Genomic DNA, 20,422 nt, shown 5'->3' on the forward strand with positions numbered 1-20,422 from the left:
AGATCTATTCATGGTCAGACTTACATCAGTGATCTGATCCAGCCTTACACCCCAGCTCGGGCTCTGAGGTCTGTGGATCAGAATCTACTGATGGTTCCTGGACACGGTTCAGGACCAGAGGAGAGAAATCCTTCCAGACTGTTGCTCCTAAGCTTTGGAACGATCTTCCTCTCTCTTTGTGTTTGATGATCTACTGACTCCTTTAAGAAACATCTTAAGACGTTTGTTTTTTTTCAGGCTATCCTTGAATTTCTGGAACTCCTGTTGTATTATCAGTTTTATCTTGCCCTTTAAAGTATATACTTTATTGAATATTGTTTTGATTGTTTAAGCACGTTGTGACCCTGGTCTGGAAAAGCGCTATACAAATAAAAATTACTTACTTACTTACTTACTAAACGTCGGATTTTATTATGAAATCGACGTGTGCCTTTACTGTGAAGGTCACACCCCGGAAGTGGTTGTGTTGCCCTTTCCTACTGTGCTCCGGTGGCGGTGATTCTCACCGAAAAGATGCCGTCGATGGACTACGATGAGTGAGTGTTTCTTCTCAAAAAGAAGCGGAAATAATGAATTCTCTGGTGATGTTTGAATCGACGTTTGTATTGTCTGTTTCAGCTCCAAGCCCAGCTGGGCGGACCAGGTCGAGGAGGAAGGAGATGAAGGTAAAGGCTAGTTAGCAATGTTAGCTGTCGTTAGCATTGATGGAAATGGGCCGAACAAGCGACTTGTTCTTGCACGTGGTTCTCATACGTTTTCATACTTGGTGAAAATAAACAACAAACAATGTAAATTTTATGAATATAAAGATTTGAGTCTTTATCGGATTGTCTATGGATGTTTATTTACGCCGCTGGAAGGCAGCAAACCAACATATGGTTTGTCTGTAAACGCACGGCGCTTAGCTAATGCTAATCTGTGCTACTTGTGTTCATTTAACATCAAAATGAATACAATAAATGATGGCAACGTATTATCAACTACTATCTACATTTGTGGGTTTTATTTAAATTCAAAACTTTATTTATTTAAGTGAACACTTGTCTAGTTGAGTGAATGCGATAACATCAGTGGATGCGAATCCATTGACTGTTCTTTTGACATGACATCATAAACATTGTGTCTTAGACATTTGGTAAAATTTGATCAGAAAGGTTACGTAGCTGTAGTGGGGAGTAATATATATTCCATTAATAATCCCCTCTAGCTACTGTACAATCCTAAGGGGGGATCAATAATATATCTATCTAAAGAGATTGAATAAATACTTACACGTGGCTCCTAAATTGTTGAAATGAAATCTAATTTTTAACCTTTTTTTCCTTGAAGGAACGCTGCCAGCCTCTAAGGAAACAGTCAAAGGAAATATTAAAACTATCACAGAGTACAAAATAGATGACGATGGAAAAAAGTCAAAGGTTTGTTGATGTTTTCCTACATGTATATTTAAAAAAGAAAAAGTATATCTTGATTCTTTTGAATGTCTTCTTAATCTCTAGATGAATTGTATATAAACAATTTATTTATATAGAATTTTAATGACTTATTTACTTATTTTAATTATATTATTTATTAACCAACATTGTTTTACTTTGAAAATAAAGATTTTCTTTCTTATTCTAGATTGTGCGAACGTTCAAGATTGAAACCCGAAAAGCCTCTAAAGCTGTTGCAAGGAGAAAGGTAGGTGTTCACTTCAATAACTTAATCTGGCTTTTGTGAAGGTTTTTTTTTTTCTTTGTTATCTTACAGATTTAATATCCATTATGTTGTTTCAAACCCGATGACTAATTCTTATTTTTCTTAGAATTGGAAGAAATTCGGAAACTCTGAGTTCGATGCTCCAGGACCTAATGTCGCCACTACAACCGTCAGCGACGATGTGTACATGACTTATATTTCTAGCAAAGATGTAAGTACCGTCACTCGTTCTTTTTTTCCCCCTCCAGCTTATGAGACTTGTAGTTGATCTGTCTTCTTAATCTTCTTCCAGGACTTGAACGCCCCAGACCAGGATGAAGATCCAATGAACAAACTGAAAGGACAGAAGATTGTCGCCTGTCGTATTTGCAAGGGAGACCATTGGACCACCCGCTGTCCTTACAAGGACACTCTTGGACCCATGCAGAAGGAGTTGGCCGAACAGCTGGGTCTCTCTACTGGAGACAAGGATAAGCCTGCTGGTTCTGGTGAGCATCTCTAAAATCCACGTCATTTGTAGTCGGTGGGCTTGTTTATTGTTTGTTGACGATGTGTATTTTTTATTCAAAAGCTGAGCCAGAACCAGCGCAGCCTGCTCAGAGCAAGACGGGCAAGTATGTGCCACCCAGCCTGAGGGATGGAGGAGGAACCCGCAGAGGAGAGTCCATGCAGCCAAACCGAAGAGGTGAGAGACGTTCAGTCACTTTAATGGAAACTAAATCATTAACTTTACATCTGAATTGGAAGCATCTATCCTTACCAATACAATGAGTTGGTCAATTGATGGATGGATTGATATTTTTGCACTACTGTATCACAGTTTGTTGGGTGGACTGGCCCTTTTTTTTAATTTTTTTAAAACCTTTATTGAACATCATAATTATCATCATGCCAATCAATTTCTGCTGTATATTGTAGGAAACTAAAAAATCAATACTGGAATATTTTCGATAACGCAAGGATAAAGAGAAGACTCCAAATTTAACAAAGAAAAGCAAGCAACTGTTACAACATATTACAATGAACAGAACCCCACGTCAAATTTGTTTGGTAAAAAACAGTCATTCCTACTTAAAACATTGTCATTTTTATTGTGCATTTTATTTTTGAGGTATGTAAAAAAATATGTTAACTTATATACCTTCCTTAGCTACGCTTTATATACACAACAATAAACTAATTCACACTCGTATTGTAAAAGCATTTAGTCGAGCTTTATGACCTAAAAATGCAAATGTTTAATCCGACAGCTGACGACAACGCAACCATCCGTGTGACCAATCTTTCTGAGGACACCCGTGAGACGGACTTGCAGGAGCTCTTCAGGCCTTTTGGATCCATCTCCAGAATCTACCTGGCCAAAGACAAGAATACTGGACAGTCAAAGGTCAGTGCATGGTTTTTTACTTTTAAGAATACATGGAACTTGTAACTGGGCGCTTTAGATGTTGATGTAAGAGCTATTGTTTGGGCGATCTTATGGCTCTAACGTCGTATGTGATCTGTTGTCCTGCAGGGCTTTGCTTTCATCAGTTTCCATCGGCGCGAGGATGCAGCCAGAGCCATCGCAGGAGTGTCAGGTTTCGGATATGATCATCTTATTCTCAACGTTGAATGGGCCAAGTAAGTAAATTAGTATTAGACTCAGTATCTCTTGTCATTTCTCACTATAAAACTAACCGTCTTCTTATTTTCGCAGGCCATCAAACAATTGAGGAGTCTACGAACCATCACCGTTGAGATGCCAGATTTTATTCCTGGAGTGAATTTTGGCTGTTGCCTGAATAAAGAAAAGTGGTTTAACAAAAAAACGTCTGTTTTATGACTTGCACCAGTTAGATGAATTTATAAACATCACTTTAGTTCAAATAAATGATTAGGCAAATGTAGTGTGATCGGTTTTTGATCAGAGTTCAAATGTGGCCTTTATAATGTGATCGCAATGAACAATAACTGAAACGACTTGTACAACAAAAGACACCTGTTTAATGTGTTTGTTTACGTGACATTTAAGGGTTTCGTTATAGTTTGTGAACTATTTCAAAAACTATTAATATTCGTTGTATTAATCACAACGAAGACAAACACTGACAGGAAGCTCCAGATCTACTTCCGCTTGGTCATTTATCACAAAATGTAGGGGGGGGGACTCTAGTTTCGTTATTCCTGTAGCCTTCGTGTTTCCGATAAAAAAAACGTTCCAATTTAAAATCAGTAACACCAAAATGAGTTATTACAAAGGCTAATCTCATTTGAATACCAATTGTATCATAAAGTATAAAGCCGTACTCACCCATTATTACTCCTCCAAATGGTACGGTCCATAACGCTCACGTTTCAATGCGCCAGACTCGAGAATGACAACATGGTCAACTCTGTTCCCGAATCTTGTTTTCTCGCTTTTTAAACAGCTTGTACCCTCCGCTTTGGAAGGATGGATCTTCAGGCGAAGTACTTTGCACTTCCTGTTGCCTGTGGTCCCCCCTTTGCTAAGCTGTCCTGAAGGAGAACAACAACAGTGGCGCAAGCCCAGGACTTTGGTAAGTGACATGTACCTGTTACACACTTATTACACATGTGATCTTTTCTAAACTATATCCTGTGTTGTTCGATAGGCTGTAAAACCAGGAGCTGTGGATTAAATGGTTGTGCTATCGGCGAAACAAGGTGTGCTGTAAAGCTAAATACTGTGGTTTTATTACTGTACTTTTGCATGAATGTTTGAATGAAAATGTGGCATATATGTAACATTTTATTCTTCACACAGGAGCACACTTTACAAAGGCCTGAGTGATCTCTCGGTTCTTCAGGTAGGAGTGACAGGATCAAATTCAAAAGTATAGTGTGATCTCAACCATACATTGATATACATAAACTAGTATTTGACAATTTTATGAAGAGCTGTTCACAGTTCTCCATTACAAATATATTTGTCGTGGTGTGAGGACAAGGACACGATCTGATCCAGCCTTACACCCCAGCTCGGGCTCTGAGGTCTGTGGATCAGAATCTACTGATGGTTCCTGAACACGGTTCAGGACCAGAGGAGAGAAATCCTTCCAGGCTGTTGATCCTAAGCTTTGGAAACATCTTCCTCTCTCTTTGTGCTTGATGGATCTACTGACTCCTTTAAGAAACATCTTTTGTCGTTTTTATTTATTCAAGCTTTTCCTTGATTTTCTGGAACTCCTGTTGTGTTATTAGTTTTATCTTGACCTTTAAAGTATATACTTTATTGAATATTGTTTTCATTGTTTAAGTGCTTTGTGACCCTGGTCTGGAAAAGCGCTATACAAATAAAAATTACTTACTCACTTACATTAAAAGTTAATGGGTAATGTTGACGGTATGATAATTGTGATCATTTTTTTTGTTTTTGTTTTAATGCCTAGGTTACAGACGTCTATAAGAACTTCTCCGCAGCGAAGGCGCCAATGATCTGCAGCATGGGCATCGGCGGTGAAGTTCCTCTGGTTGACTCCGCCCAGTTCAAGCCGGAAGTCCGTCGTCATACCGGCAGCAACCAGCGACTGGCGAGACGGACCCGTCCTTCCATGCTGCACCACCACCACCTCCGTCTCCGCCTCTCCGGAGTGACCGCCTGCAGCCGCCCGCTTGCGTTTTTGTCTGTAGTGAAGTGCAGCAGCTTCACCTTAAAGGTCTCGAGGTCACCTGGGACGAGGCACATGCATTCGATCGGCTACTAGAGAACAAAGTGCATGCAGTGAATGGCATCAGTTAAGGAGGCCGAGACTGACTGCCTCACGGTTCAGGGAGATCTGTCGGGTAAGTCCGCGTACTGAAGACAGTCTGGCTCAGCGGATGCTGCAGGGGACTCCTCAGACTGCAGCTATGAAGAGGGGGCTTGAAATGGAGGCAAATGCCATATGGGAGTACTGCCAGAGGAAGAGGGTCCATCATTACTGTTGTGGATTTGTAATCCACCCTGACGCCCCTTGGTTGGGGGCAACTCCTGATGGGTTAATTTTTGATCCTTCTGAAAAGGGGAATTTCGGATTGCTCGAAATGAAGTGTCTGAATGTTGAAAGCTACCTTGACTGTCCATATTTAGGAATGAATTTGGGATGCTAAAATGTTAGATGTCATCAAAGAAAAAGTAGACTTGTTTTATTTCCATGTGTACATGCAGAAATTCATAGAATGTAAGTAAAGGTTGTTTGTTAAGCATCTTTCTTGAATGTAAGCAATAAAGTTTTACCTTACCATACCTTAGTAAGTAATTTTTATTTGTATAGCGCTTTTCCAGACCAGGGTCACAAAGCGCTTAAACAATGAAAACAATATTCAATAAAGTATATACTTTTAGGGTCAAGATAACACAACAGGAGTTCCAGAAAATCAAGGAAAAGCCTGAACATATCGCTGTGCACAATGTAATGTTATGTAAATGTTTATTTTAGAATTTAATACATTTATGATGCAACATTGAATGTAGTGACTTTATTTTAACAAAACTATGTATATAATTATTTGACAATTTGACCCAATCTATGGTGGGTTCACTGGATGAGAAACGGACTTGGGAGACATTCATGCAGTTACAACAATGTATTTAATCATAATCTTCGGGTACGTTATCCATTGCTGATCTATAAACACAATTAAATAAGTAGTATGCACTGTGCTTCTAACTAATATACAACACAACTTTAGCTTTCCAAGTGCTGCGTAACAATTATTTGTAAAGCGTCGTTCTAGACCAAAAAATGTTTGTTTTATGACTTGCACTGAAGAATTTATAAACATCAGTTTAGTTCAAATAAATGATGAGGTCAAATGTGGCTTTTATAATGTGATCACAATGAACAACTGACACGATTTGTACAACAAAATGCACCTGTTTAATATGTTTGTTCACGTGAGATTTTAAGGTTGAGTTATAGTGTTAAAACTATTTGATAAACAATTAATATTCGTTGTATTAATCACTGTGAAAGAAAAACGATAGGATGTGTCACCAAACAAACTGATATGAATGAACACATCTTAGTCGGTAGATTTTGTAGTTTAAAAATAAAAATGTTCCCACATATCGATCACTAACTTGATGCGACTGTTATGACTGGAGATCATTTATTGTTACGTGTAGAAAACAAAAGACTTTACTCGCACCATCCAAGTATTTCACTGGCCAATACCAAATTCCGATGTATATTTAGTGGAGGCGAATGTTATTTGTGTTGTCATGAACGCATCAGAATAATATTTACAATTAAGTTCTTCTGGAAAATGGAGGAACTGACAGAGGAAGTTCAAGATCTACTTCCGCTTGGTCATCTATCAAATAAAATAGGGGGGGGACTCACGTTTCGTTATTCCTGTAGCATTAGTGTTTCGGATAAAAACAGTTCTAATTCAAAATATGTAATATTAAGATTAGAGAAGGCGAATTGTATTCCAAAAAAAAAGGCTCATATCAGTTTAATAGCTATAGTATCATAAAGTATAAAGCCGCGCTCCCCCATTACTCCTCCAAATGGTACGGTCCATAACGCTCGCGTTTCCGCGCGAAAAGACGGCCCGCGCGCCAAACTCCATATAGCGTCCATCCTGGGAGTCAGTGTGCAGACGACACTGTCAACGCTGGTCCCGAGTCTCGTTTTAACGCCTTTTTAAACAGCTTTTACCCGCCGCTTTGGACACTTTTAAACCCCACCGTTCACAATGCCCACCAGAACCTCACTGTCGTTGCCCGAAGATGTCAAGAAAAGGTGCGTTTTTACTAACCATAACCAGGTTTTTACCAATGATGTCACCAGTGTGTTGTCGCCATTTTGTGCCTTAAAAAATATTGCAGTCACGACTCTGAAGCTACTGCTGGTGTTTTTGTTTTTTTTTTAATTCCGTGGAAGTGTCCGCTACCTTTCTTACTTTTTGCTAGCCAGCTGCGGCTAGCTTTAGCTTGTTGACAATTGCACCTCCTGCTGTTAGCTGCGTTCATCACGCTGTCATTGGCTGGAACCGCCAAACACGTTTCGCGCCAAGTTCGGTTCTTCCTCTGGACTGTCACGTGATTAAAAACATTCACTGGTGAACTTGAGCACAACAAGCTAATGGATTTTTTTTTTTTTTTTTTTGGTTTCTCTTGCTAACAGGTTGCAGGTGCTGGAGGAGGACGGATCTTCAGGCGAGGTGACTTACTCGTATTATTGTCATTTGAAAGACAACTTGAAAAAAAAAAACAAGGTTGTTTTTAAATGACATCTTTCTTGCAGGATAACGTAAAGGAGAAGCTGGAGCTGGTGCAGGACTTCTTGCATGTGGACACCAAGGATGTTCTGACAGACCTGGAGAAGCAGCTCAAAAGCGCAGAGATATCAAAGGTGATTTTTAAACATGTGAAAATGCTGTAAACCCCCTTTTTTTTTCTTTTTTTTTTCAGAGCTTAAAACGTAGGGCTTGGCGAACTATAGACCGAAAGTTATAGTCTGATTTATTTGAGTGTTTTCAAAGATCTTTGAAAATACTTGTAAACTATACGATCATATAAAATAAAATCAAAATCAGTCTTTAATTGGCATTACAATGTCCTGAATTGATTAATAAATAGAAACATTGTCATGTTTTATTGAACGGTTTCATATCAAGGGCAGAAGAAAAGTTAAATGAATGAAAAACAAGTTCCCTCACCTAGAAAAAATGGATTAAACGATGAAATGTAAACACTAATGCTGAAATGAGGAAGTGCCATTTAAATAAAAAAACTAAAAAAAAACGACAAGCTCTCTAAGCTGCAGATTTAAATAAAACTATTGACGAAAAAAAAACATTTTATTTGGTTTGAAAACTATAAATGGCTCATTGAAATAGAATTACAAATGTTCTAATAAATCCATAAGATGGATGGATAGAACTTTATTGATCTCTCTGGAGGTCTTCTTTTGGGAAATTGAGAGAGAGATATATATATATATATATATATATATATAAAATGCAAGTGATGAACATAACAACTCATTGTCCAGTGAACACTATTGCATTAAAAGAGTTATTATAATTACAGAGTTTAGTTTTAAGTACATTTTAACATTTTTTTTTTTATGTTTGTCTTCTCAAGGATGACTATATCACAAAAGTCAAATCTCTGCTGAAGAAGGAGCTTCATCTAGAAAACGGCTCTGCCGCCGAGCAGAACGGAAAGAATGGTTTTAAAAACGGATCTCACGAAGAAGACGACATGGAGACGCAGGAGGACGAGACTTTTAAATCACCGACCGCTAAAGGGAAGGGCGGACGCAAGAGCAAAGCCAACTCTGACACTAAAAGTATGTCCAGCAGTTGTGTTTTATTTTTGTATCGGCTTTTTTTTAAATTAATGATGCATTTCTGCCATTTAGAATCCCCGGCGAGAACTACAAGAAACAGCGGCAAACAGCAAACCATCTCTTCAATGTTTTCCAAAGTGTGAGTGTCTTAAGTTGAAACTTAAACTTAACTGAAACTTAAGTTCAGAGGTCACTGAGCCGAACACTCAATGCATGGATCCAATGCTTGCCTTGAGGATGTTGGATGGTGTAGATGTATGGATATGAAATTATTTTGTCAATCATCCATACAAACGTCTATAAATGCATGTTAAAACGATCAAATATATAACTTCAAAACATACAAAAGCATCAATAAATGATTCGGAAATTGACAAAAAAAATTAAAACATTTCTCCAGATTGCAAGGAAGTGTTACTGATGGTGGTTCTATTTTTTATTTTATTTTTACCCCAGTCCTAAGCGCAAGTCTGAAGACTTGAATGGAGAAACGACAAATGGAAAAGAGGAACCATCAAAACAAGAGGTTGATGATGTTGAAGAGGTAAATAATTGTAACTTTTTTATTTTTCTGTCAACATTTCTTTGTTTAACTCTGTTGAAATGCGTCGTAGGTCCGTGAAGAAAAACGTCTCAAAGTGGAAGCTGACGACAAGTGAGTCTTGTGGCGTCGTATAATTCTGAGGATGCAGTTCTACTGACGTGTCCTAACATAACTTTGTTTTTCCTCAGACCCGCGACAGAAGAGCCCAAAACTGAGGCGAACAAAACTGTTGCCACTGCAAAGGTAGCTCGATTGTCAAACCCTTGTTTGAAGGCGTATTTGTGACGTGACTTTTGTCTGCAGGCGCCGCCTCCCAAATGTCCAGACTGCAGGCAGTTCTTGGACGACTCTGACCTGAAGTTCTTTCAAGGTGATCCCGACAATGCGGTGAGTTTAAAAAAAAAAAAAAACCTTTTCAAGGAAAACGTTTGAGTGTAACGTCGGAGTTTTAATGGCGTGTTCTCGGGCAGTTGGACGAACCAGAGATGTTGACGGACGAGCGCCTCTCGCTCTTCGACGCCAACGAGGATGGTTTCGAGAGCTACGAAGACCTTCCTCAGCACAAGATCACAAATTTCAGGTAAAATAATTGGTCAGAATGTTACATTTTAAGAAGAAAACTTAATTTATAATGTTTGTTTTTTCCTTCCAGTGTTTACGACAAGCGTGGTCACCTCTGTCCGTTTGACTCTGGACTGATTGAGAAGAATGTGGAGCTGTACTTCAGTTGTGTGGTCAAACCTATTTATGACGACAACCCTTGCATGGATGGTAAAGACATTATTTTTAAATTTCTTTATCAGAATTTAAGGTTGAACTTGTGTTTCTTTCATAGGTGGTGTTCCTTCGAAGAAGCTCGGTCCCATCAACGCCTGGTGGATCACAGGGTTTGATGGAGGCGAGAAGGCTCTGATCGGCTTCACAACAGGTTATTTTTCTATCGTCATCCTCATCCTATGGCTCGTTCTAACGCTGCGTCCTCAAATTCAGCATTTGCCGACTACATCCTGATGCAGTCCAGCGAGGAGTACTCGTCCATCTTTGCGGTCATGCAGGAGAAGATTTACATGAGTAAGATTGTGGTGGAGTTCCTTCAGAAGAATAAAGAGGCGACCTATGAAGACCTTCTCAACAAGATTGAGGTGAACTTCTGCCCGTTTTGTTTTTTAAAAAAATATGACAAAACCTTGTGATATTAACTTTTGTTTTTTTCATTTTTAGACAACAGTGCCTCCTGCTGGCCTCAACTTCAACTGCTTCACCGAGGACACGCTGCTGCGCCACGCTCAGTTCGTGGTGGAGCAGGTGGAAAGTTACGACGAGGCCGGCGACCGAGACGAGCAGCCGATCATCGTCACTTCCTGCATGAGGGACCTGATCAAACTGGCCGGAGTCACTCTGGGGAAGAGGTACAGTCTAGTGTTGACTCAAGACGGTGTCTGGTCTGATCTGGTCCTGCTTCGTTAAATGTATTTGAGCAGGTTTTAATTGTTAACTCTAACACTTTTTTCCACGTCTCCTAATGCAGCACGCTGCTGTACTGGTAGGTTGGGAATGCACATGTTTGTCAATGTATTGGGTAAAAGAATCTCGATTTCAATGCATATTGTCTATAGAGAAGATCATGCTTCGTTAGGTGAAAAAACAAATGATGGGTTTAAATATTATGAATGTTTTCTCTACACCATTTACAGAATGGACCGTTTTTATGGCTATGAAGATGAAATCACAGCTGATGCTAAAAACAACTTGTTCGTTCTCACCTGCTCGAGGATTTATAAGATTATATTGCAAAGAAATCTAAAAATATTAATTCAAATTTTACTTCTTGAGATGCAAGATAATCATTCATAGAGTTGACGACTAATGTTTCATTTAAATATTTTCTTTAATCATTTTTTCATCTAAACTTTATTTATACAACACTTTAAAACAACAGCAGTCGACACAAAATGCTGTAGAAGAAAATAAAACGGTTAAAACACTAAGGTGATGCAATAAAAATGGATATAGTCTCATGCTGAGTTAAAAGCCAGGGAATAAAAGGTTTTTAAGACTAGTTTAAAAAAATGGACAGTAAGGGGTCTTCTCTGCTAGTCTAGAACCGACCTGGGCCAAGTGTTTACCCTTGATCTCCCTTCATCTATGCAGCTCACACCAGGTGAAAAATAATACTATAAAACTATTTCTGCTCTAAGATTTTTTTCTTTCTAACATCAACTCTAAATTTAATTTGTTAAATCTTTGAACTTTTTCTGTTGTCTTTGCTATGGTTAATGATTTGACCTTCTTTTGAAATGAAAGGGCTTTTGTTTCACATTTTAAAATGGAATTTATATTACATTAAATATTACAGAACTTGTTTTACAGCATTAATCTTTTGCATTTGATGTATTTTCAATTCAAACATGTGTGAAATATGCATTTATATTTTCTTTAGGATCATAAAATTGAGGTTGAAAATGAAAAGCTGTACATTCCTCTGAGGATATGGTCGCTCATGCTTGACGTAGAATATTTGTACCTCATTGCTCAATATTCTACCAGCTTTGTGTGCATGACGTGATGCGGTGGCGTGTTTAAGGCATCAGAACTTCAGCGCCGTCATCCAATATCGCAGCGCGAGTCAAAGAACCTGTTGCTGAGCCGACCTCTCACCCCCCGCAGGCGTGCGGCCCGCAGACAGGCCATCCGTCACCCGACCAAAATCGAGAAGGACGACAAGGGCCCAACGAAAGCGACGACCACCAAGCTCGTGTACCAGATCTTCGACGCCTTCTTCTCCGATCAACTGGAGCAGGAAGATAAAGAGGCCGGCTTGAAGCGGCAGCGCTGCGGCGTCTGTGAGGTACGTGGAGCGTTGCTTCGACCTTTTTTTTTTATCTGGTGGACCGTGGTCACCGTGTTGCTGCCGCCCGCAGGTGTGTCAGTCGCCCGACTGCGGCAAGTGTACGGCCTGCAAAGACATGATCAAGTTCGGAGGAGGTGGCAAAAGCAAGCAGGCGTGTAAGCAGCGAAGGTGAGGCTCTCGTCCGACATTACGTTCGAGCTTCTATTAACGCTTTGGTTCCTTTGTCCACAGATGCCCCAACCTGGCCGTGAAGGAGGCCGAAGACGACGAGATCGTGGAGGAAGACGTCCGCGTGGAGAAACCCAAGAAGGTTTCTCAGGTGAAGAGGAAGAAGCAGACTCAATGTAAACTGGCGTGGATCGGAGATCCCATCAAGGTATTTCGTTTTCTAACCGCTTCAATCCAACGATCACGTCGATCTTACACTTTTCTCCTGACAGTCTCAGGGCAAGAAGCAGTTCTACAAGAAGGTTCGCGTCAATGATGAAGAGCTGGAGGTGGGAGACTTTGTCTCGGTGTCATCAGAGGATCCATCCACGCCTCTTTACTTGGCAAAGTATGACTTTAAAATATATATATGTAAAACACCGCCCCCTTGTGTCGGCGTTGTGTAACCACAGTGTCATAGTTTTACTGTTTTCTGTTTATATGTTTTATGTAAAGACGTCAGTGCCATAACATTATTGTTTTGTATTTTTTAATTGAATTACTTTTCAAACATTTAATTTTAATAATTGAATTCTATCATTTTATGTTCTATATATAGGTTGCATTTTTGTCAAATGGATAATTTGATAAAAAACATTTTCCAATGGACTTTCTTTTACACATAGAAAGTAATTTTCCAATTCCAATAATTAGAATTATTTCTGTAAATGTAAACCATTTTACATTTAATATTTTGTGTTCACACTAATTGGAATATTTAACTAAAATAAAAACTTATTTAATTTTGATTCTTTTAATGCAATCATAAAGGAAGCATTTTTTGTAATTTTAATAAACAAATTATTGACTTTAATAAAATGTATTAAGACCTTTCAATATAAAAATGTATTATTTCAATTATTCCCTTTTTTTTAATGCTTGACCATTTCAATAAAAAAAGATGGCGCTGATATATTTCAATAATTATTTACAAATTCCGAGACTCGCTGTAAAGAAGTTTCATAGACGTCATTGTTACTTTAAGTCGTTTACGTTCCGATGGCGTCTGAGATCAAGTCTTTCCTTGTCCGTCAGGATCACATCACTGTGGGAGGACAGCAAAGACAAGATGTTTCACGCCCACTGGTTCCTCCGTGGATGCCAGACGGTTCTGGGAGAATCTTCTGACCCTCTGGAGCTGGTGATCGTGGACGAGTGCGAGGACATGCAGCTCAATTATGTTCAGGGAAAAGTCAACGTCTCGTACAAGGCGCCGTCGGACAACTGGTTCATGGAGGTGAGTCCCTCATTGTGTTCCTTTTAGTAAATCAGCAGCTTCTTCATGGATCTGCTGCGTTCTCAGGGCGGTATGGACGACGACATCAAGGTCATTGACGACGACGGCAAAAGTTACTTTTATCAGTTTTGGTACGACACGGACTACGCTCGCTTTGAGACGCCCCAGCAGACCGTTCCCACAGAGGACTGCAAGTAAGTCTGTCATATGGATGTTTTTAAAGCATTGAATTACTCCTTCTGTGGCAAAAAGTTTACTCTTATTCATTAGTTGAATTATTCCTTTTTTCGACTACAAAAAATGAGATTAAATTAAAAAAAAAACGTCCATATTTTATTCTAATTAAAAAATGCGTATTATAAATGTTTTGAAATTCTTGCTTTTAGAAACGAATGGTATTGTCTGGTGGAACGATGATTTAAAACTGTACTGAGCTACTTATTTGCCCTTCAGCCAATCATGGAACAATATTTATATTAAGTTTAAAAAGCTACTGATGAAAGAAAACTATATGTATATATAAATAATGACTTGAATATTCATTTTTCGCTTGTTATATGATATAAAACTGTTATTTATTTTTATATGTCCAATAAGAAAACATTTAATAATTTTAAAAATGAATGTGCTGTTTGTTTTTTGACCCAGAATTTGATATTCAAAAAATAAATTGTCTAAATTCAACATTTCAACAAGTGATTGAAATCAATTATGGTAAAAATATTGCTTTAAAATTGGGTAATCAACTATTTTTTCATATTGCAAACACTCGCTTTAACCAGTTGATCACTGACGTCCAGAGACTAATAATTATAAATGTTTACGCCACTTTTTTTCAGTGAATATACTGTACGATGTCTGTTTACAACTGTAATTAAAGCGAATAAATGAACCATTTTATTTCAATGTGTGCTTCTTAACGATCACAACAAATGCATTTTCCTGTCAAGTCATTTATTGTATCAGAGAAAATTCAAAGTTGATGTTAAAAAAAATAATCGCAATATTTATTAGAATAATCGTTTAACGCTAAAGTACTCTCCACCTACAGCAGTTTAATAACATTGAACATCTTTGTGCTCCAGGTTCTGCTGCAGTTGTGTTCGCCTCAAAGAGCGAGAGGAGCAGAACGTGCCTCGAGTGCTGGAGCCACTGGATGAAGAAAGTGATTCCAAAATCCTCTACGCTCTCGGCATGTTCAAAGGCGACAGCTTCAGGGTGGGAGACGGAGTCTATCTGCCGCCCGACGCCTTCAGTCTCGGCGTGAAACCGGCCAGTCCCGTCAAGCGCTCGCACAGGAAGGAAGACGTGGACGAAGACCTGTACCCGGAATATTACAGGAAGTCCTCGGACTACATCAAGGGGTCCAACCAGGACGCCCCGCAGCCGTTCCGCATCGGACGCATCAAGGAGATCTTCTGTCACAGGCGCAGCAACGGCAAGTCCGACTTGTCCGACGTCAAACTGAGGCTCTACAAACTGTACAGGTACGAGTTGGTTCTTTTGTAGACTTTGATGTCTCAACTGTTGTCCTCCATCCATGGACATGTTGAAGATGGAATCATTGACATGGTTTGGATATTATAAGGTTGAGGAGGAATTTTAGAATCTTTGGAATATACAGAGGTTTTTCCTTGATTTTTTTTTTTCTGGAACTCCTGTTGTGTTCTCAGTATTATCTTGATCTTTAAAGTATATACTTTATTGAATATTGTTTTGATTGTTTAAGCGCTTTGTGACCCTGGTCTGGAAAAGCGCTCTACAAATAAAAATGACTTACTTACTTACATAATGGTCAGAGAGGGGAAACTGACTTAAAATTGTATTTTAGTTTTCTAAGGTTTCTTTCAGGGTCTATGGTCTTATTCTTCTAAAGTGTATTTTGTAAGAGTGTAGAAAGTAATGGTCGTCTCCTGTTGTGCAGGCCGGAGAACACGCACAAGGGCGTGAAGGCGAGCTACCACACCGACATCAACCAGCTGTACTGGAGTGACGAGGAGGTGACCGTCGGCCTGGCTCAGGTCCTCGGCCTCTGCAAACTGGAGTACGGCGAAGACCTGAACATGACGGTTCAGGAGTATTCCAGCGCCGGTCCCGACAGGTTCTACTTCCTGGAGGTGAAATATATTATAAGTGGAGTTGTATCATCGCTTCTGATTTATTATATTTGTTTTAACTTTGTGAATTAGGCCTACAATGCAAAGACGAAAAGCTTTGAAGATCCTCCGAATCACGCTCGCTCTGCAGTGCAGAAGGGCAAAGGAAAGGGCAAAGGCAAAGGTGAGATGATTTATTTGGGATGAATGTAGAAATGTTGACTTGTGTTTTTTTCCATCTTAAAGGAAAGGGTAAAGGGAAGGTGTCGGCAACACAAGAAACATCAGAAGCTTCGAGCGAATCACAGACGACTGCGGTGCCAAAGTATCGAACCCTGGACGTGTTCTCAGGCTGTGGAGGACTTTCTGAAGGTTTTCATCAGGCTGGTAAATATCACTTCATGGCTTTTTAGTTTGTGTGTGTGGACTAGATTCACGATACAAGGGCAGTGGTACGATATATTGTGATGCTGTAGGAACAAGGATATATTTGTAGTATTGTCGAGTACTTGACTCTGGTGTTGCAGAGTTTAAAGACCACATGACTCTTGACGAAGTCGTTACTGTTGTCATTCGTTTTTAAACTAAAATATTTCCAAACATCAGCTTTAAAAGCTGCTGGAGTCACTGTATCCTCTCGTCCTCAGTCATCGCAGGATATCATTGTTCCTATAGAATAGAAAATCTTTATTCATCCCCAGAGGGGAAACACACTTTTACAAAAGCACAGTTGAAAAAAATAAAGTGCAAGGAAAAAAAGAAATAATAAAAGATGATATAAAATAAAAACGATCTTAAAAATATACAAATTATTTACAAAATTAGAAATTTAACAAAATACAATAGAATAAAATAAAATAAAAATAAAAAATAAAATGAAAAGTACGAGAAGAAAAACACACTACGGATTAGCATCAGGATATTTAAAGTAGAGAGTTAAATATCCTGACACCAGTTGGGATGAAGTACCTTCTATAACGCTCCGTCCTGCGGAGAACGTAATGACTGCTGCCATCTAGTGGCCAGAAGTTTATTTGACACAGAAAAACCAACGAGGTCCATGAATATTTGCATGTTTATTGTAAATAAAAAAATCAATACAGTATTGTTAAATATGTCAACGTTTTTCTTCACAATACTGTTACACTATTAAAGTACCGTTACTTCTTAAACCCTGACCTTTTGTAGCCGTAATCTCAACTTGAATGTCTCCTCAAGGCGTCTCCGAGACCAACTGGGCCATTGAGATGTGGGAACCAGCAGCTCAGGCCTTCCGGCTCAACAACCCCGGGACCACCGTGTTCACTGAGGACTGCAACGTCCTCCTGAAGCTGGTCATGTCCGGAGAGAAGACCAACTCCCTGGGCCAGAAGCTGCCTCAGAAGGGAGACGTGGAGATGCTCTGCGGCGGACCTCCGTGCCAAGGCTTCAGCGGCATGAACCGCTTCAACTCCCGCACCTACTCCAAGTTCAAGAACTCCCTGGTGGTCTCCTACCTCAGGTGGGTGTCCGGCGGAGCAGTTTCGAACGAGCGAGTCTGTGAGAAACTGAAACCTTCTCTTCGTTGCAGTTACTGCGACTACTACAGACCCAAGTTCTTCCTGCTGGAGAACGTGAGGAATTTCGTTTCCTTCAAAAGCTCGATGGTCCTGAAGCTGACCCTGCGCTGTCTGGTCAGGATGGGCTACCAGTGCACGTTTGGGGTCCTGCAGGTGGGTTGTGGTCTACTTGACTTTTTAGAAAAAAATAGTTTTTTTTGGTTCAGTGATGGATGATTGGTTGACTTAAAACTGTATTTAAATACAGTTAAGTCAAAAGTGATCAAAAGCTGCGGTAGGTTGGCTCGCCCGCAAAGCATTATGGGAACTTTACAGGTCACCGTTACTGAGGGATGGTGCCAGAAGATTCACAAAAGAAATCGATGCTTAAAAAACATTACAATTTCAACCAACGAAGGGAAAAAAAAATGAGGCACTACTTTGTGGTTAGGAAAATAAAAAGTTTTAACGTCTGTTCCTCAGGCGGGTCAGTACGGCGTGGCTCAGACCCGGCGCAGGGCCATCGTCCTGGCTGCCGCTCCCGGCGAGAAACTGCCCCGTTATCCGGAGCCGCTGCACGTCTTCGCTCCCCGGGCCTGTTCCCTGAACGTGGTGGTGGACGAGAGGAAATACGTCAGCAACGTGACCCGGTAAAAAGTCCCGTCGGCTTCCATCTCCGTCGCGATCCGGTTTCAACTGGTCTCGTTTCTCTCGCAGCGGCAACGGCGGGATCTACAGAACCATCACCGTCCGGGACACCATGTCGGACCTGCCGGAGATCCGGAACGGCGCCTGCGCCCTGGAGATCTCCTACAACGGAGAACCCCAGTCCTGGTTCCAGAGGCAGATCCGAGGCACCCAGTACCAGCCCATCCTCCGGGATCACATCTGCAAGGACATGTCGGCGCTGGTGGAGGGTCGCATGCGTCACATCCCTCTGGCCCCCGGCTCCGACTGGAGGGACCTCCCCAACCTGGAGGTGCGCCTGAAGGACGGCACCATGACCAAGAAGCTGCGCTACGCTCACCCGGACAAGAAGAACGGGCGCAGCGGCACGGGCGCGCTCAGGGGCGTGTGCACGTGTTCGGGGGGCAAGCCGTGCGACGCCGCCGACCGGCAGTTCAACACCCTCATCCCCTGGTGCCTCCCCCACACCGGGAACCGCCACAACCACTGGGCCGGCCTGTACGGTCGCCTGGAGTGGGACGGATTCTTCAGCACCACCGTCACCAACCCGGAGCCCATGGGCAAGCAGGTACGGGACTGACCTCAACTCTCAATTTAACTTTATTTAAACCGTTAATAATGACACGTTTTGACTCCCAGGGTCGCGTCCTGCATCCCGAGCAGCACCGAGTGGTCAGCGTGAGGGAGTGCGCCCGCTCGCAGGGGTTCCCCGACACCTACCGCTTTTTCGGGAACGTCCTGGACAAACACAGACAGGTTCGCTCGCATGACGGTCCGGCTCTTCCTTCACGAGTCAAACGTTTAAACTTCTCGTCGTCTTCGTTCGCAGGTCGGCAACGCGGTTCCTCCTCCTCTGTCCAGAGCCATCGGCCTGGAGATCAAGAGGTGCGTCGCACATCGTATCAAAGAAGAACAAGCGTCAGGTGAGCGTCTGGTCTTTCTCTCTCCGGTGGAAGTTTCTGACGAACTCCTGTCTTCACAGAGAACATCAAACAGGAGAAGATGGAACTCTCGGATTGAAACTCCTTAAATCTTGTTTTCAACATCTGTGTTGACTTTGACTGCCATTCCATACGTTTTAATATGATTTTTAACTTTCACTTGATGAACTTTGTACGTAGTTTTATATGTAATATTTCAAATAAAGACATGACTCGTGTTTAATGATGACTAACTTGACTATTGCCACTACCTGGACGGTGGGTATGTCCCCGTATGGCGCCATCTAGTGTACGATTTGTATACTGTAAATCTTTTCCATTAAAACTATTTTAAAAATCCATGTTTCAATGCACTTTGTAACGTTTCTAAATGCACTATTAGTTTTTATAATGCAGAAATGTCAAACTTCTGCCCATGTATTGGTGCCACCTTAAATTGTCATTTAAAAAGGATTATTGAAATCGAAAACATTTGCTTATTTGTTTATTGGCTAAAAAAAGCTTGTAATAGAATGTTTTGCCACAGAAAAGGGGACCCAAAATTTATAAAACCAGCATTAACTTGCCTTTTTTTGTTTTTCTTCCAATGCCAATTTAAGCTGACACTAGTCTAAGTCTCAACCCCCTATACCCCCCCCTCCCCAAAAAGAAGGGGCCACATTCTATACAAGTGGCTTTGAGGAGACATAAAGGAGGAAAAAGTATTAAAGCGTTGTATGACAAAGATATGTTGTATTATATCGCTGCTTTTACCTTGATGTGTAATACTTAACATTTTCATTTAAATCTTTTTAATGGACAATGAACATAAAAGTGGAGAAAAAGGGCCTAAAGCAAAAACTCATCCTTATTTACTAAAAATTAATAATAGAAATGCATTTTAAATGAAACTGTTAGTTTCTACATGATCTTTGACTTCACGAGGGCCACGTTATACAAACCCACATTTAAAAAAGACACAGGATAGACCCGGGACATGCTTTAAAACTGTCTGAGCGGGTCTAGGAAGAACCAAATGATGTAAGCGGGGCGAGGAAAGTCTGGACCTTGTTGCTGCCCCCGCGACCTGAACCCGGATAAGCAGAAGACGATCACAACTCAAGGGAATGAATTGAAATTTGTTTTCTCGTGATGTTTGAAGTACATTATCATGTATGTATTATTAATAAAAAATTTTTTAAATTTCCTTGTATCGCCACTAGAGAGCGCTAATCCGATGAACAACCCTTCCTCCTGCACCTGGAGTCATCTAAACACCTTCTCCATCAGACGCTTCCATCTCTTGTTGATTGAAAAAGCCTGTGACGGATGGCTCGGCTCGCCCCGTCGGGTAA

At 40.6% G+C, this 20,422-nt stretch overlaps 2 protein-coding genes and 1 long non-coding RNA gene across 4 annotated transcripts; all 3 read left to right on the forward strand.

Annotated features, from left to right (window-relative positions):
- Positions 1–465: 465 nt before the first annotated feature.
- Positions 466–3,512, forward strand: eif3g (eukaryotic translation initiation factor 3, subunit G). The gene is made up of 10 exons (XM_087809802.1): positions 466–536; positions 619–665; positions 1,330–1,418; positions 1,624–1,683; positions 1,808–1,912; positions 1,994–2,189; positions 2,273–2,386; positions 2,952–3,088; positions 3,218–3,324; positions 3,401–3,512. Exons 1-10 carry the CDS (start codon positions 514–516, stop codon positions 3,414–3,416), a joined length of 894 nt encoding a protein of 297 aa, XP_087665928.1. The 5' UTR covers positions 466–513; the 3' UTR covers positions 3,417–3,512.
- Positions 3,513–4,466: 954 nt separating this feature from the next.
- Positions 4,467–5,929, forward strand: LOC148064928 (uncharacterized). The gene is made up of 2 exons (XR_015713437.1): positions 4,467–4,511; positions 5,094–5,929. It is a non-coding gene; the product is annotated as an uncharacterized LOC148064928 (long non-coding RNA).
- A 1,297-nt stretch (positions 5,930–7,226) lies between these two features.
- On the forward strand, positions 7,227–19,419 carry dnmt1 (DNA (cytosine-5-)-methyltransferase 1). Of its 2 annotated transcripts, XM_087809751.1 has the most exons (32): positions 7,227–7,433; positions 7,818–7,854; positions 7,938–8,045; positions 8,780–8,987; positions 9,060–9,126; positions 9,444–9,531; positions 9,602–9,642; positions 9,720–9,774; positions 9,835–9,918; positions 10,002–10,111; positions 10,184–10,302; positions 10,367–10,459; positions 10,522–10,673; positions 10,753–10,940; positions 11,060–11,074; positions 12,199–12,379; positions 12,453–12,550; positions 12,614–12,758; positions 12,823–12,938; positions 13,625–13,826; positions 13,893–14,020; positions 14,912–15,313; positions 15,751–15,943; positions 16,016–16,106; positions 16,169–16,309; positions 17,141–17,423; positions 17,493–17,634; positions 17,944–18,110; positions 18,178–18,715; positions 18,787–18,903; positions 18,977–19,070; positions 19,130–19,419. In XM_087809751.1, exons 1-32 carry the CDS (start codon positions 7,387–7,389, stop codon positions 19,165–19,167), a joined length of 4,488 nt encoding a protein of 1,495 aa, XP_087665877.1. In that variant the 5' UTR covers positions 7,227–7,386; the 3' UTR covers positions 19,168–19,419. The 2 variants fall into 2 exon arrangements, with proteins under 2 accessions (XP_087665877.1, XP_087665878.1); XM_087809752.1 differs by lacking the exon at positions 11,060–11,074 and having other exon boundaries at positions 7,228–7,433.
- The last annotated feature ends 1,003 nt before the right edge of the window (positions 19,420–20,422 follow it).

This window comes from Callionymus lyra, chromosome 15 (assembly GCF_982586985.1).
Source record: "Callionymus lyra chromosome 15, fCalLyr1.hap1.1, whole genome shotgun sequence".
NCBI lineage: Eukaryota > Metazoa > Chordata > Actinopteri > Syngnathiformes > Callionymidae > Callionymus > Callionymus lyra.